The sequence below is a fragment of the Budorcas taxicolor genome, chromosome 15 (genome assembly GCF_023091745.1).
Source record: "Budorcas taxicolor isolate Tak-1 chromosome 15, Takin1.1, whole genome shotgun sequence".
Classification (NCBI taxonomy): Eukaryota; Metazoa; Chordata; class Mammalia; order Artiodactyla; family Bovidae; genus Budorcas; species Budorcas taxicolor.
In genome coordinates this window covers 77,666,299-77,683,120 of record NC_068924.1, presented here as the reverse complement: position 1 = coordinate 77,683,120, position 16,822 = coordinate 77,666,299, and the positions used below count along the sequence as shown (strand labels likewise).

Sequence of the window (16,822 nt, the reverse complement as noted above, 5' to 3'; positions counted from 1 at the left end):
CTTTCAGGGGATCTTCAAGGTCAAAATGATCCCCATAATACTTCTGAGACAGTATTTGCCTTTTTTAATTCTCATTCATGCACGCTTATAGCATGGTTTTTTCCAGAGGCTATTAAACATGGGATGATGTAATCACCCTGATGTTAACCTTTATTGGCTTAATCGTGTTATTTTAAAATTAATTAATAGATATTTAAAAACTCTCAGTTTCAATTTCAAATACAGTAAGTCTCAGTGGATATAACCTCCAGCAACGAAAGCTCTTTGATGTTCTCAACAAGTTTTAAGAGTGGTTTCTTGACCAAAAAGATTGAGAATCACTACTGTGTGGAATGTCCACTGAATTTGCAAATGAGCATGGAGAAGGAAGCAGTATGATGACTGGATTCTCCAGTTAATCACGGCATAGCCAGTGTCAGGCTTAGGAGGCAGTGGTATTCCGCATGGGTCATGAATCTTTTAATCGTTAACAGCATGCTTGCTGAGAATACTGAGTCTCCTCTCTGGGCCCCACTATCTATACAATGAAATGAGGGGGATTCCAGGGTTCTCCCTTCTGTTATTCTAGGAGTGTGAGATTCATTGAAAGATCGTATCATGTTGAGGCAGGTTTAGTAAACCTTGCCTGTAAAGTGCCGCACAGTAAATGTTTCAATTCTGCATCACAGCTACGCAGTTCTGCTGTTTTAGAATGAAAACTATCATAGAGAATATGTAATGTATGAGTGTGGCTGTGTTCCAATAAAACTTAAAAAAATAAAGTAAAAAAAAACTGGGCTAGATTGTCCCTTGGACTGTAGTTTATTAAGCCTTGGTTAAAAGCCAAGGTTCTGAAATCAAACTGCTGAGGTTTTAAACCTGCTTCTAGGGAATTTCCACTGGTCCACTGGTTAAGACTGTGTGCTCAACACAGGTTTGATCCCTGGTAGGAGAACTAAGACCCTGCCTGCCACACAGTGTGGCCAAATAAATAAACAAAACCTGCTTCTGCCACTTAGCTGTGTGATCTTGCACAAGCTGTGCAGCTTCTTCATACCTCAATGTTATCATTTGCAAAGTGGGAATATTCTGAGTATGTAGGTACATGTAGCAACATCTCATGTAGCTACATGCAAAACAGTTGACAGTGCCTGGCCCCTGGCAAGCCTCCAACAAACATTATTTGAGGTAATCAGACAGTAATCAGAATGCTTTGGTGGATGTTTTCCCGGAACAGCATTATTACCTGAGAGCTGAACCAGGCCTGGTTCCCCTCTTTGCTTATTTTCATTGGTATGTGGCTCATCTGGGTAACATATGCAATCCAGGGACTTTCCAAAAACCTTTAAGAGAATAAGAAGATATGATCATTCCTTGGGGAGTCTAAGTTCCAGTCACTGGGCTTGCGTAACCACTGGCAGATCTGGCTGAGCAGTAGAGGAAATGGCAGTGACTCAAAGGTTCCATCATGTGGTGGTTTTTTGTTCTTCTTCTTTGCAGACCTTTCATATCTAAAGGTGGCATACTAGGTATTCAGTCACACTACCTGTCTTGCAGCCTACTGGACCAGAGCAGTGTCCCCAGTATTTTCTGTAGGCATTGGTGCCAGGCTCAGAAGATACCTAGATAACTGAAGGTCAGGCTTCCCTGGTGGCTCAGTGGTCAAGATTCCATCTGCCAGTGCAGGAGATCCAGGTTTGATTCCTGGGTTGGGAAGATCCCCTGGACAAAGAAATGGCAACCAACTCCAGTATTCTTGCCTGTGAAATCCCCAGAGCAGAGGAGCCTGGCAGGCTACAATCCATGGGGTCACAAAAGAGTCAGACATGATTTAGCGACTAAAGCAACAACAAATTAAGGATATACGCAACGTGATTAACAGCTTGGCTGTTGTCGTCAGATAGAACTGAGTACAAGCTCTGATTTGGCACTGCCACTGGCCCTTATTTGCTCTTGAGTAAGGGATTTAATTTCTCTGAACTTTAGTTCTCTTATCAGAAAAATGAAATTGAGACTATCTGCGTTGCCTGGGTGTGCATTTTTGATACATCAAATAAGACAATGCATGTGAAGTGAATGAAGTTGCTCCGTTGTGTCTGACTCTTTGCGACCCCACTGACAGTAGCCCATCAGCACTTCCACCCGTGGGATTCTCCAGGCAGGAAGACTGGAGTGGGTTGCCACTTCCTTCTCCAGGGGTTCTTCCTGACCCAGGGATTGGCCCGGGTCTCCCACAATGCAGGCAGGCGCTTCACTGTCTGAGCCACCAGGGCAGCCCACAAGGTAAAGCCTTTAGCAAATTGCCTGATGCATAGTAGCTACCGTTATTTTATTAATAGTAGTGCAAATGAATGAGGAAGGAATACATTGGGAAGTTGAAGAGGGTTATTCAGTTTAAAGTCATTTTGGTTTGGGGAAAATCTGTAGTTATAAAATAAATTTAAAAAGATTGGCCTCCTGTTATCTTTGGTAAGAATTATGATGTCCAGCTCAATTACAGTTTGAAGGACTTGGTGATCAGGCAGAATACAGTTGACCTTTGAGAAACATGCAGGTCCACTTAAATATGGATATTTTTAAGAAAACACACAGTACTACAAGATTAGTGGTTGCTTGAGTCCACAGTTGTGGAACCACATATATGGATAGATGACTATGGGGCTGGAATATCTTTGGATTTTGGTAACTGAGGTGGGTCCAGGGACTAATCCTCCTCAGATGCTGAGGGACTACTATACTGTAATTGGGAATTAATCACGTGGGAAAACAGGCAAGACTGGGCAAATGCAGTTTCCCAGAAACTCATTCAACTATTTCAGCTGTTTTATCCCACATTTTCTTGAAGTGTCTCAGCTACAAGAATGCAGTCTGGTGTCATAAACTGCAAACCTTTGCCAATCATAAATAGATCAAGTAAGAAAGGTAAGAGGACCATCCAGGCAGTAAGAGTAGGATAATATTATTGTTTTCTTACTTGGCTAAATATATGAGCACCATGGTTCCAAAGATTCCGTAGAAAGGACCGAATGTGATGAAACAGCGGATATAAAAGCTGATGGCCCAGGCAATGTCCTGCAGAAAGAAGTGCTTGAAAGTTAAGCTAGTGGAAATAAAACTGGTTAAGTCTTATATCCTTATACTCAAGGAAGCTGCATCTGGAAAGGATCAAGCATTTACCCTTCCCCTTTCTACCAGCCTGATCTAGCTCTAGAGAAGGAATCGAGTTACTCACCTCCCAGTGCCTTCCGTGGCACATATGTAGAATGGACCTCAGGTTGAAATTTACTGGTACGACAAAGGGGGAAACTGAAAAAAAGAAGAAGAAGAAGAAGAAGAAAAAAAAAAAAACAAAAAAACAAGAAGATAGTGAACACATGAGCAGACTGATCCCTACCGGGAGGTGATCTCCTAGCATGCTGCCCCTGGAGTGTTGCCCCTGAGAAGGATGCACGGTGGAAACTCACAACCACATCCTGGAGGCTGCTGGGCTTTCAGAGCCTCTGAGGGTGAACCAGGCCTTCAGTTCAAGCTCCCTTAAGGAGACTAGGGAAGCTTTGAAGATCTGAGTCATTCCATGAAGGCATCCTGGAAGGGCTTCTGCTGTGAGCTTTCAAGTTTTCTCAAGGTCCCTGGAATCCTTCAATTCTTCACGATCCTTCATGTTGGGCCCTGTCACAATATGTTGAGGTGGCAGATACAGAGCAGACCTGCATCTCCCCCAGGACCAGTGAAGTTGCCTGGAGCAGGTAGGAGTCATATGGAGGCCCTTCAGATTTTGACAACTCTCTTCTTAATCAAAATTTAGTCAGATGCTCTGAGTCCCCATCCTAACTAGGCTTCAAACGTGACCCATAGATTTTCAGAGTCTGTGAACTGTCAGCACAAATGATTTTCTCCACCCTACACACTAAGAAACTCACACAAATGCTAGAAATAGTTTCTAAGAACAATTTAAGGTCGTGCTCCTGGGATGACACTGACACCTTAAAGTCCCTGCCTGAGAAAGTTCAAGACTGTCTAAAGAACTTACTGCTTGTTCAGTAGGCTTCTGACCTCCTTTTCTTCAATCATTTGTTAGAAAACTTACAATTATAAAATTCTTAATCTGTCCCTCTGAGATGGATCTTCTCTGACCCAGAAATGTTTTTCTCAAGGACTTGGGAGTTATCCCTTTGAAATACAATCTTTGAAGATTGGGCTCTGTCCTGCAGCCTCTGGGAGGTTAGGAGTTTGACTTTGATAAGCACCAGTGAGAAGCCACATGTGGCTTAACCACATGACCAGCTTCCCCTCCCTTTATCCTCTTTCCCTGATTCCCATTAGCATGTCCCAGTGTTTTAAAAGTCTCCCACCTTTCATTGCTGGAGAGTTGAGCTCAGCCTATACTGAATTACCTTTCCCTACTACAGGAATCTGCATGAAAGCTGTCTCGCCACCTTTATGAAGTGTCAAGCCTCATCTCTCTCTGACAGGTTGAGTATGACTCATTTGTACCTGTCATACTACGTTGAAGACATTTGAAAGAAAATGACAAAATGAAACAGCTCCTGAGGATGATGTGGTTTGTAAGCTGGGCATTCTGCAGCGAGCTACAGTATTCATCCATTCCTCATAAGCTAAGGCTGTATTGGTTTACTACACACAGGAGGAGAGTTCAGATAAGAGACTCCAACAGTTTTTTCTTATGTGAATATACGTCTGTCTGGGCTGGAAGAGTTCCCTTTCAAACTGGGGCACCAATGTCCTCCACACCCTTTTTGGTTATAAAAGGGAATAACTGCATTAGGAGAAATGCCCAGAATTCTAGCCGTGGAAGAGGCTGCAGTGGTGGTTGAGCCTCGTGTCCCAGAAAATGGACTTACAGGCTATCCCGGTCAGGCATGAGACAGATGACCCTTGGTGGCCAATGTGTGGGCAAGCCAGATCATCTGTAACAGTTTCTGAATCTTAACACTGTTGGCATTTTAGGGTCAGATAATTCTTTATTGTTCAGGGCTGTTTGCGTACTATAAGACATTTCATAACATCCCTGGCTTCTGCCCCATGGGTGTAAATACCATTCTTCCCTCTTTGTTGCGATAATCAAAAAAGTATCTATACGGTGTCAAACGTCCCACTGGGGGCAGCAATGTTCTTAGTTGAGAACCACTGATCTTTAGGAAATGTTTGGAATCTTTCCTAATTTGGGTTTCTTTTCCAAATGAGTAAGCGTGTTTCAGATGAGCATATTTTGGGGTCCTAAACTTTTCTTCATGAGCAATCATGAGTTTGACTTGGTTAAGTGCAAAACACTTTTGCTTCTAATATTTGTATTGTTATTAGCATTATTCAGCTACTCTATTTTCTCTCAAGCCTAGAACATATCCCGACCTGTCTTATTAAATGTGTGTGTGTGTGTATGTGTGTGTGTGTATCTGTCCACTAAAATACCTTCTACAGCTGTATGTAAGCTGTGGGAACAGTCAACTATTTTCCACACAGAAGCTCTACAGCTGGCTTTTATTCATGAGACTCTGCTTTTCCTGGCACCTACTGTCAGTGCTTGAGCGTTCTTTTCCTGTTTTTCCTCCCTATCCATATACCACTGTCCTTTTCTTCTTGATAAGTATTGCATTTAGTTTATCCAGGACAAGAGTCACAGACACCAGGCCCCTTGATTGGCATCCTGCCTCCCATCCTTCTTGGACCATCACCTTCCCTGTACAGTAGCCAGAGTGATGAGATGCCCATTAAGAATGCTTAATCACTCTTCTGTTTTCCTCTTCAGATTCCAACCCAGTAAGTCTGAAATAAAACAGGCTGCTTTTCTGAGGCACAAGGCCTGGGATCGTCTCTCTGTGGGAGCATTTCAGTCATGCCTTCTGGCTCGACAGCTGTTTGCTTCAAGGAAACGGGGTGATAAGGATTGTGGCTCTCTGGTGACTCACCCAGGAAGAAGATCAGGTGCTGCTTCTCGTAGTCAAAGAATTTGATTCTGTTCTTGCCATACTGAATGGAGAGAGGATAGAACACAAGTAAGAACAATATAGACTTCTGTTACTATACTCAAGGCTGTGTGTGTGCGTGTGCGCGTGCACATGTGTGTGTGTCTGTATGTGTGTGTGTGCATGTGTGTGTGCATATGTGTGTCTGTGTGTGTGCATGTGTGTCTCTGTGTGCGTGTGTGTGTGTGTGTGTGTGTGTAGAATCTCTATGGAAAGAGCCATCTGGTCAGAGTTCATTTACTGTCAAAGTGAAGGCACTGAGGAACCAGAACTGAAGGGGAAGGAAATATTGTGGTGCCTTTTTCTTTACTTAAATGTGGGCAATTCTTGCAGGGATGGTTTATTCCATTTGCAGATGACACCACCCTTATGGCAGAAAGTGAAGAGGAGCTAAAAAGCCTCTTGATGAAAGTGAAAGAGGAGAGCGAAAAAGTTGGCTTAAAGCTCAACATTCAGAAAACGAAGATCATGGCGTCTGGTCCGATCACTTCATGGGAAATAGATGGGGAAACAGTGGAAACAGTGCCAGACTTTATTATTTTGGGCTTCAAAATCACTGCAGATGGTGACTGCAGCCATGAAATTAAAAGTCGCTTACTCCTTGGAAGAAAAGTTATGACCAACCTAGATAGCATATTCAAAAGCAGAGACATTACTTTGCTGACTAAGGTCCGTCTAGTCAAGGCTATGGTTTTTCCTGTGGTTGTGTATGGATGTGAGAGTTGGACTGTGAAGAAGGCTGAGCGTCAAAGAATTGATGCTTTTGAACTGTGGTGTTGGAGAAGACTCTTGAGAGTCCCTTGGACTGCAAGGAGATCCAACCAGTCCATTCGGAAAGGGATCAGCCGTGGGTGTTCTTTGGAAGGAATGATGCTAAAGCTGAAGCTCCAGTACTTTGGCCACCTCATGCGAAGAATTGACTCATTGGAAAAGACTTTGATGCTGGGAGGGATTAGGGGCAGGAGGAGAATGGGACGACCGAGGATGAGATGGCTGGATGGCATCACTGACTCGATGGACGTGAGTCTGAGTGAACTCCGGGAGTTGGTGATGGACAGGGAGGCCTGGTGTGCTGCGATTTATGGGGTCACAAAGAGTCGGACACGACTGAGCGACTGAACTGAAGTGAACTGATCATTTATTATTATTCTCATGGGAGCCATTTTAAAATTTTTGTCCTGGTGTAAATAGAATGGTGATGGAGGAGAAATATTTCTGATAAGTTTTCAAGGTCTTCTTCAACCTATGTGCTTAGAATTCTGTTTGAAGCTCAGTCTGCTTGTATCCATTCATCCATTTAACAGATATTTGTTGAATAGTTACATTATAAAACACATAGTCAGAACTCTGGTATCTACTTCATCTTTCATCCTTTAATTCCATCATGGATCTCATGCTGTGGTTTACTCATTTTAAGGCTTGATAATATATAAACTTACCACTTGGAATTTGAGTCATTTCCTAGGAGTCTTCTTAGTTAATTTAGTCTGTGCCCAAATGCCCAAAGGCAGCAAATATCTTGAGAGGAGGCATAGAAGTAATGGTTTAACTCTATAACCTAAGAGACACTTGATAAACGTTTAGTTGAAGGAATTAATGAATAAATGATAATTCAAACCCCCTCTATAATTTTACCTTATGTTCAGTTACAACACTGTGAGCCGTGTTTAATTTTTTGCTTTTCCCATTCTTTTGACACCTTCCCTTCTATATATTTCTTCTGTTATTTAGATATTAGACTTGACCCTTGGTTCTCTTACTATCATAAATAAAAATAAATGTCATGGTGATAAAGTAACGATAGTTATTTGCAGTTACTCCCAAGCTTCTGGATATTTAAGTGGTAGGAAACTTGGAAGAGGAAGTTGGTGGAGAATTCTGGAGAGTTGGCAAATGTAGGTGAAGGATTGACTTATGAGTATGGTTCCAAAGGAGAAGTCTAACTTTTCCAGAGTATGAGCACAGGACCTGGGCCTAGAGGATTTAAATAATACTTGTTAAAGGAATGAATGTTTGAAGAAAGTGGTAGAAAGACTGACAGTAAAATGGGAAGAACAGAAACATTTAAGGCTTATCAGAATTAGTTGTGTTGTAAAATAGCTGAATTTAGAGATAACTGATTGTAAGTAATGTGGTGTGCATTGGCTCTGAAATTATAGTAAATAGAAACCTAAGCCTCGAGGGATATGCCTCTCGAATGATGGAGGAGTGATGATGTCTCCATCCTCTGTGAAGAGGCAGCATGTGAACTGGACACAGTTCTACAGGAGGGACTTCTGGAGGGGCCAGGCTGCCTCACGAACTCCAGTGAGACAGATCTCCATTGCTGTGAGGGACGGAGGAGAGAAGTCAAAGTGTCATAAGTTTAGTGATCAGCAGAGGAGTTCACAGGGATTCCATGGTGCTCAGACTGTAAAGTCTGCCTGCAATGTGGGAGACCCAGGTTCGATCCCTGGAGAAGGAAATGACAACCGACTCCAGTATTCTTGCTTGGAAAATCCCATGGGTGGAGGAGCCTGGGGGGGCTACAGTCCATAGGGTCGCAAAGAGTCACTCAGGACTGAACGACTTCACTTTAGGTGTTTGCAAACTTTGGAGAGCTCTGACTTGTTTGTGGAGTCATTGTGAAGAACAACTGACTGAAGAATGCAGTCAAAGTTTCTTTCTTTCTTTTATTTTCTTTATATCTTGGCAGGAGACTCTTCCCTAATTGGAAGAAGGTTGTCTTCCCAAACTGGGAAAACCTATTTTGAGAAAGTTGCACAATTCTGGTTACGACAAAGTCCACACAGCAAGTGACCAAGCTACACTCCTTTGTTTTTAGAAAGCTCCTAAATTCTTCCAGAAGGAAACAGAGCCTCTTCCTAAGCACGTAATTCTCAGGATCCATCATTTCTTCTCAAGGAAAGATACCTTTCTGTGGTTATCCTTCTGCCTTCTATCTTGAAAGCAGACTCTAAAAATCTTGGTAATAATCCTTACATGTTGGTGTTTAAGCTGAGGTTTAAGAAAGTCAACAGCTGAGACATCCTGGAGTTTGCCTTCCTTTTTCTTTTCCTTAAGAAATCTGAATTAGAGGCGAGGTCCTGTGTATTATGAGGCATTTGAGCTGAGTTTCATGTATAAATGAACCAAAACGAACCTAAACTAAAAATAACAGCTTAGTTTCCTCCAACAGCTAGAATTAGTTGACATAACTAGATATATAGATGTTTCATGATTTAGCACTTGTTGAAGGTACTGCTATGCCTTCTATGTGATTTAGCCTGAATGATTTTTAAGATCATGAAGTCATTCCTTCCACATTTTCTTCTTTTCTTACAACACCAGATTCACTTATTTAAAATCTATATCCTGCAGATGAATGGATAAGAAAGCAGTGGTACATATACACAATGGAGTATTACTCAGCCATTAAAAAGGATACATTTGAATCAGTTCTAATGAGGTGGATGAAACTGGAGCCTATTATGCAGAGTGAAGCAAGCCAGAAAGAAAAACACCAATACAGTATACTAACGCATATATATGGAATTTAGAAAGATGGTAACGATAACCCTGTATGCAAGACAGCAAAAGAGACACAGATGTATAGAACAGTCTTTTGGACTCTGTGGGAGAGGGTGAGGATGGGATGATTTGGGAGAATGGCATTAAAACATGTATAATATCACATATGAAATGAATCACCAGTCCAGGTTTGATGCATGATACTGGATGCTTGGGGCTGGTGCACAGGGACGGCCCAGAGGGATGGTATGGGGAGGGAGGAGGGAGGGGGGTTCAGGATGGGGGACATGTGTATACTTGTGGCAGATTCATGTTGATGTATGGCAAAACCAAAACAATATTGTAAAGTAATTAACCTCCAATTAAAATAAATAAATTTATATTAAAAAATGAGTAAAATCTATATCCTGGACTTACAAAGAGATTCTCTGATAACATACTTGAAGCCAGAATCTCCAGCCTGATCTCCTCAAGACAAAGGCGTAGACCTTTCCAAGAACTACTTCCTGAAACATTTCTCTAGTGCTTAGCATTTCTAAACATACCTCGACAGGTTGTAAATCTCCAATAACAAAAAATGGGCCTGTGTCAATATCTGGGTCTTTGGGGTAGATGTTTGTTTTTACATGGTGTAGGGAGTGCTGGTTGTTCCACCATTTTGAAGATAAGCCCTAAGGAGAAAAGAACATTCATTAGATGCAAGATTTCTCTCCTGAAATATCTTTCATTATCAGAGTTTTCCAAAACTAAAGAAAATCAACCCTGAATATTCATTGGAAGGACTGATGCTGGAGGTGAAGCTCCAATCCTGACCTCCTGATGTGAAGCGCCAGCTCACTGGAAAAGACCCTGATGCTGCGAAAGACTGAGGGCAGGAAGGAAAGGGGATGCCAGAGGATGAGGTGGTTGGATGATACCACCTATTCAATGGACATGAAAAAAGCGACTTTGTGAACTGGTGATGGATAGGGAGGCCTTGTGTGCTGTGTTCATGAGGTCACAATGAGTCGGACCTGACCAGTGTCTGAATAGTAACAATCAGAGTTTTCTGCCTACATCTCCAAAGTTTAATTAGGATATGGATTCCTGGAACATGCCGCCACCCCTCATTCCTGGGTCACAGAATGATTCATTGCCTAGAGGCTCTAAAAGCTTACCAGCAAATAATTATCTTACCCAGGAACACAAATTCCAGGTTAAAACAACTCCTGATAATGAAGAAGAATAAAAACCATTGAAATGAAATGTTTTTCCATCTTTTTTTTTTTTTTTGTCCTCCTTTTAAAAAGAACCATGAAATAGGTAGAGCAGATAGAACACTTCTTATTTTATAAATAAAGAAACTTCAGCTCTAAAACTAATTAGTTCTGGGGGGAAAATGGCCCCAGGGTTCCTACTTCAATGAATATTTTAAAGAATCATGGATCTGAAGTCATCTCCTATGGGGGTTTGCCTCTGATCATCACGTGTTCAAGCTTCAGTGATCTCATTAAATATGAAAGAATAAAAGTATTTTAGTTGATGCCGAGCTCATGTCATCTCTGATTAAGTTGTTTGGGACTTTTTTTCTCTTTCAGTCAAAATCTTAAGGTTTTAACAGAGAAAAGGATTTGTAAGCACATCAACTTACTTGCATCCACTGGACGTATAAATGCATCTGTGTGGTTTGGGAAAATTATCTACCCTTTGATGTTCAGTTTCATCTTCAGTAAATATAGTATAATACAATGACATTTACCTGCATGGGTTGTTTAAGGAGACATGAATTGCTGTATGTAGAATACTGGCATATTGAGATATTAAATTTCTCTTCCCTTCCCCTATTATGTTAATCATTTATAGAAGAATAAGCAATAGTCATAGCTTTTACTGAATATATGACATCTCTCAAAAACTGATTAATGTGTATTTTAGATCTCCAGTGCTCAATAGAGTAGCCCTTATCTATTTGTGGCCACTGAGCACTTAATAAGTGACCAGTCAAATTGAGGCGGGCTGTGTAAGGATATAATACATACTAGATTCAAAGCCTCAGAATGAAGAAAGAATTTTTATATTTCTTTTGTGTTAAAATGAAAATATTTGAAATATATACAAGAATAATAAAGTTGGAAGAGGGTATTTGCTGTGACCAGTGTGTTCTCTTGGCAAGATTCTGTTGGCTTTTGCCCTGCTTCATTCATCCCAAGGTCAAACTTGCCTGTTACGCCAGGTATCTCTTGATTTCCTATTTTTACATCCCAGCTCCCTTTGATGCAAAGGACATCTTTTTTCAGTTTTAGTTCTGGAAGGCCTTGCAGGTCTTCATAGAACCATTCCACTTCAGCTTCTTTGGCATTAGTGTTTGGGGCATAGACTTCGATTACTGTGATATTGAATGGTTTGCCTTGGAAATGAACAGAGATCATTCTTTAATTTTTGAGACTGCATCCAAGTACTGCATTTAGGACTCTTGTTGATTATGAGGGTTACTCCATTTCTTCTAAGGAATTTTTGCCCACAGTAGTAGATATAATGTTCATCTGAATTACATTCGCCCATTCGGGTCCATTTTAGTTCACTGATTCCTAAAATGTCGATGCTCACTCTTGCCATCTTCTGTTTGACCACTTCCAATCTGCCTTGATTCTTGGGCCTAACATTCCAGGTTCCTATGCGATATCGCTCTTTACAGCGCTGGACTTTACTTCCACCACCAGTCACATCCACAGCTCACCACTGTTTTCACTTTGGCTCCGTCTCTTCATTTTTGCTGGAGTTACATCCCCACTCTTCTCCAGTAGCACATTGGGTACCTACCGACCTGGGACTTCATCTTTCAGTGTCATATCTTTTTGCCACTTCATCCTGTTCATGGGGTTATCAAGGCAAGAATACTGAAAAGGAGTACAAAATGAAGCAGGGCAAAGGCTAGCAGAGTTAGCTTGGCTTGGATTACTGTGATTCTAAATGGTTTGCCTTGGAAACGAACAGAGATCATTCTGTCATTTGGTTTCTCACCAAATCCTAGAACATCATAGAAAAGCTGATATCCAGTTGAAGTCCTGGTTTTCGAGATGAGAACACTGAGAGCCAGAGATAGAATCTGACTTGTTCAGGGTTGCACAGTGAGCATTATCAGAGCCTGGGCTAAAACTTACTTTCATCAATCCATGTCCTGTTATCTAGCATCTGTCCATCTATCCATCCATCATTCCATCCATCCATCCATTCCTTCATGCATTCAACAAATGCTTATTGAAGGCCTACTGTGTGTTAGGCACTCTGTTAGGTGCTGCATTTCAGGGGTGCATAGGATAGTGTTCCTGTCCTTCTGGAGCATATCTGAGGGGGATAAGACCAACTGCCCCTGCTTTTTCCAGTAGTCTGGATTTTGCAACCCTCAACTCTTAAACCGAGCCATCTAACTTTCCATGGTTTCTCTCTTTTGTTAAACTTTTATCTATTCTGCATCATTTCTTTTATTTGTACATTGTCTTCCCAGGATTAAATGGTTTGCTGGATTCCCCTAGCCTCCTAGAAGTACATGTCCAGACCCCTTCTAAGAATATCTCTACTCATGACTTTATAGGGTATATGTCCTGAGAAGTGGTTCTTTAATGGTGTACCAGGGATTGGGCCAAATAGTTTGTTGGCTAAGAAAAAACAGAACTTCTGAAATAAAATTAACCATTTCTCCTAAACATTTAAAATTCTAATTTTAGCATATATGTTATAATGTGTGTGTGTGTGTGTGTGTGTGTGTGTGTGTAGTCACTACATTGTTAGTATATTTACATTTACTTGTGGGGTGTGTAGTAACATTTTTTGCTGATAAGTGTATGTAGAAAGCACTGCTTAGTGAAATGACTTTCAGAATCCCATCATACTCCTGGAACATTCTGTACCTTGAGATGACCCATCACAAATTTTTGCATCAGGCGGTTCCACTTGGACTTCTTAAATATGGAAAGGTGTCCCATGTCATGTTGCAGAAATGAACCCTGAGCCTAGAAGAGACAGGGTTACTGTCAGAGAAGTTGACAAGGTAAGAAGAAATTAGTAAGTGAGCCCTCTGGTAGACTTGGGAACCCCTGGGAATATTGAGAGATCTCTGTGTGTGTCTGTCACACTTGCTGTGTTCTTTCCCATCTCTGTGCCTTTGCACAGGTGGTTCTGTTAGCTGACAGTACTCTTCTCTCAAATGCCACAATCTCCATTGTGGAATGGAAGGAGGATGCCTTTGGAGTCAGGTTGACTAGGGCTCTAAACTGTCCTTCACCACTTTACAAGTTATACAACTCTTGGCAAGCTAGTCGGTACCTCTGAACTCAGTTCTTTGTTTGAGAAGCAGGGATTATAATATACCTTGCTCATTCAGCTGTTTTGCAGCTGAATACATGTAAAATTCCTGATAATGCTAAGCAGTCAAATATTTGTTTCCTTTCTTGATTCCAAAAGTTGTTTTTCAAAGAATAAAGCACGTTGACTTTTCAAGAAAAAAATGAGCAGATAAAATTTTGTAATTAACACTGATGTTAATTCTCCATGAAATCATCCCCAATTGCCTCAATTAGAATTAGATACCTCTTTCTGCTCCAACAGCACATGCTTGTTTCTTTTCCTTCTGCCTTATATCATGTCTCCATATTTCAATGACCAGCTCCTCCCCTGGAAGACCATTTCCCAAGTGCAGGGTCAGGTGTGTTTCCCTTTGTGTCCACAATACAGTGTTGTGGTCATAGAATGCCATCTTCAGAGATCTGTGCTTCATTCAAAGGATTTATCAATTGCCCTGCTACATGCCAGTTGCTGATTGCCATTTCTGGTAGAATACATGATCCTTCAGTTCAGTTCAGTCGCTCAGTCATGTCCAACTCTTTGCCACCCCATGAATTGCGGCCTCCTGTCCATCACCAACTCCTGGAGTTCACTCAGACTCACGTCCTTCGAGTCTGTGATACCATCCAGCCATCTCATCCTCGGTCGTCCCCTTCTCCTCCTGCCCCCAATCCCTCCCAGCATCAGAGTCTTTTCCAATGAGTCAACTTTCAGCATGAGGTGGCTAAAGTAATGGAGCTTCAGCTTTAGAATCATTCCCTCCAAAGAAATCCCAGGGCTGATCTCCTTTAGAATATACTGGTTAGATCTCCTCGCAGTCCAAGGGACTCCCAGGAGTTTTCTCCAACACCACAGTTCAAAAGCATCAATTCTTTGGCGCTCAGCCTTCTTCACAGTCCAACTCTCGCATCCATACATGACCACTGGAAAAACCATCCTATTATCATGTAATAGTAAATAGACTCTCTTCATAGACTGCTGTATTGATAAGTATTGGTGAAATGAGGCTTTTGGCTAGGGTCTCACATAATTTTTTTAAAAAATACAGATATATAACTTCTTTTTAGTAGAATCTTTTTTTTTTTTTAAAGTGGAAGCATGTTTAAACAGCATGTATAAATAGTGATATATATATATATATATACACACATATATATACACACACACACACACACACACACGTATAGGTATAAATTAATGTGGGGCTTCCTTTCTTCATGGTGGCTAAGACAGTAAAGAATCTGCCTGCAATGTGGCAGACTCAGATTTGATCCCTGGGTCAGGAAGATTCCCTGGTAAAGGGAAGGGCAACCTACTCCAGTATTCTTGCCTGAGGAAATCCATGGACAGAGGAGCCAGTTACAGTCCATGGGGTCAAAAAGGTTGGAAACAACTGAGTGATTAAAAAGAGAACAAAATAAGCTCGTGTGTGTGCCTATAATCTTAACAAAATCGTCGAACAACCATGAGAAATGTTGGTTGGTTAATGAATGAAGGACAAAGGTGAAGGTTACGTGGCCTAGAACGGAACTGCAGTTACATTGTGTGGATAACGTCGGGCAAAGAGCAGCAACTGTAAGGATATTTACCACATGCCAGTCTCTGTGCTAAGTACTCTACAGAGTAACTTGCTTAGTTCTCCTCAGAATATTTCCATAAAAAATTGTTACCCCATGTTACAGATAACTTAGCTTAACAGGAAGTGCCAGGCAGCCACTGATACCAGTGTAAAGAGAGAAGAAAACTTCTGAGGCTTCCCATAGAGCCACTGCCTGGGCTTAAGATACCTACTTACCTGAGCAACCGTGAGAAGAAAAGAAATGAATATTGTGATAAGCCAGCCACTGCCAAAATGCCACACTATTACCCAAGCCAGGGCCTCCAAAATCAAGATCTGGGCAAGGTGAAGGAAGAAGAACCCCAGGTTGGCATTGAACATATTCAAGGTCTCTAATGTCCTCCGCAGTTCTTGGAAATCTTCCACCAACCAGGACTGTGAAATAAGCATGCAAGAAAGGAATTAGTTCCTTCAGTGGAAAGGGAGCACAGATGAGCATGTATTATTAATCTATTTTATCAATGTATGATACCTTAATTTTATGAATAGACATTTATTTATTTAATAAATTTAATTAGGCATAATTTAAACAAGAAAACGAAACCTTAAAAAATTAACAGAAAGCAAAATGCTTAAAACAAGTTATGATAATTTTTTTTTTTTTTTTTTTTTCTGGAGAAGAGACAAATGAGTAGTGATTTGTAAACTGTCCTCACATTGTAATGGGACTTATAACTTACTTCTTTTTGGGGGGATGGAGGAGGTTCAGTGAACAGATACATAACTTTAACAATTCGTTTAAAAACTGATTAATTAAACAAATTTGATGCAGATAATTTCTTTTGAGGTCTTTATTGAATTTGTGGCAATACTGCTTTTATTTTACGTTTTTGTTTTTTTGGGGGCTGTGAAGCATGTGAGATCTGGATTCCCTGATGAGGGATCAAAGCTGCACCCCCTGCATTGAAAGGAGAAGTCAACAACTGAGCTGCCAGGGAAAACCCGTTAAATTAATTTTCTACTTTTCCAAACCAAAAGGTTTATTGAAGTATAGTTGATTAACAATGTTGTATTGGTTTCAGGTGTACAGCAAATCATACATATATATATATATATATGTGTATATATATATATATATATATATATATACACACACACACACACATATCGTTTCTTCAGAGTCTATCCCATTGTAGACCATTACGAGATATTGAATATAGATCCCTGCCAAACAGTAGGTCCTTGTTGTTTGTCTGTTTTGTATGTAGAAGTGTGTAGCTATTAATAATAATTGCCTTTTTAAATCAATGTGTTGTTTGATCTCTGATTATACTTTGGGGAACTTTGCTATCTATACGGCTCTGTGTTACTTTTTATGTTATCAGCTATTTAGTGTGTGCAAAATACTCCTTTATGACAGATAGCGTTCACTTAGATTAGCTCAAAGGATGAATTTCTTGTGAGATGCTCA

General features: G+C 40.9%; 1 protein-coding gene across 1 annotated transcript in view; it reads right to left on the bottom strand.

Moving 5' to 3' along the window:
• Positions 1 to 16,822, bottom strand: part of LOC128059977 (fatty acid desaturase 2-like protein FADS2B) — a 42,097-nt gene that overhangs the window by 3,573 nt on the left and 21,702 nt on the right. Inside the window, exons 3-9 of the mRNA XM_052652204.1 lie at positions 15,589 to 15,786; positions 13,361 to 13,462; positions 10,019 to 10,144; positions 5,907 to 5,967; positions 3,212 to 3,285; positions 2,954 to 3,051; positions 1,226 to 1,322 (exon numbers count right to left, since the gene is read on the bottom strand). Coding sequence (XP_052508164.1) covers positions 1,226 to 1,322; positions 2,954 to 3,051; positions 3,212 to 3,285; positions 5,907 to 5,967; positions 10,019 to 10,144; positions 13,361 to 13,462; positions 15,589 to 15,786 — 756 coding nt within the window. The remainder of the gene's footprint in view (positions 1 to 1,225; positions 1,323 to 2,953; positions 3,052 to 3,211; positions 3,286 to 5,906; positions 5,968 to 10,018; positions 10,145 to 13,360; positions 13,463 to 15,588; positions 15,787 to 16,822) is intronic.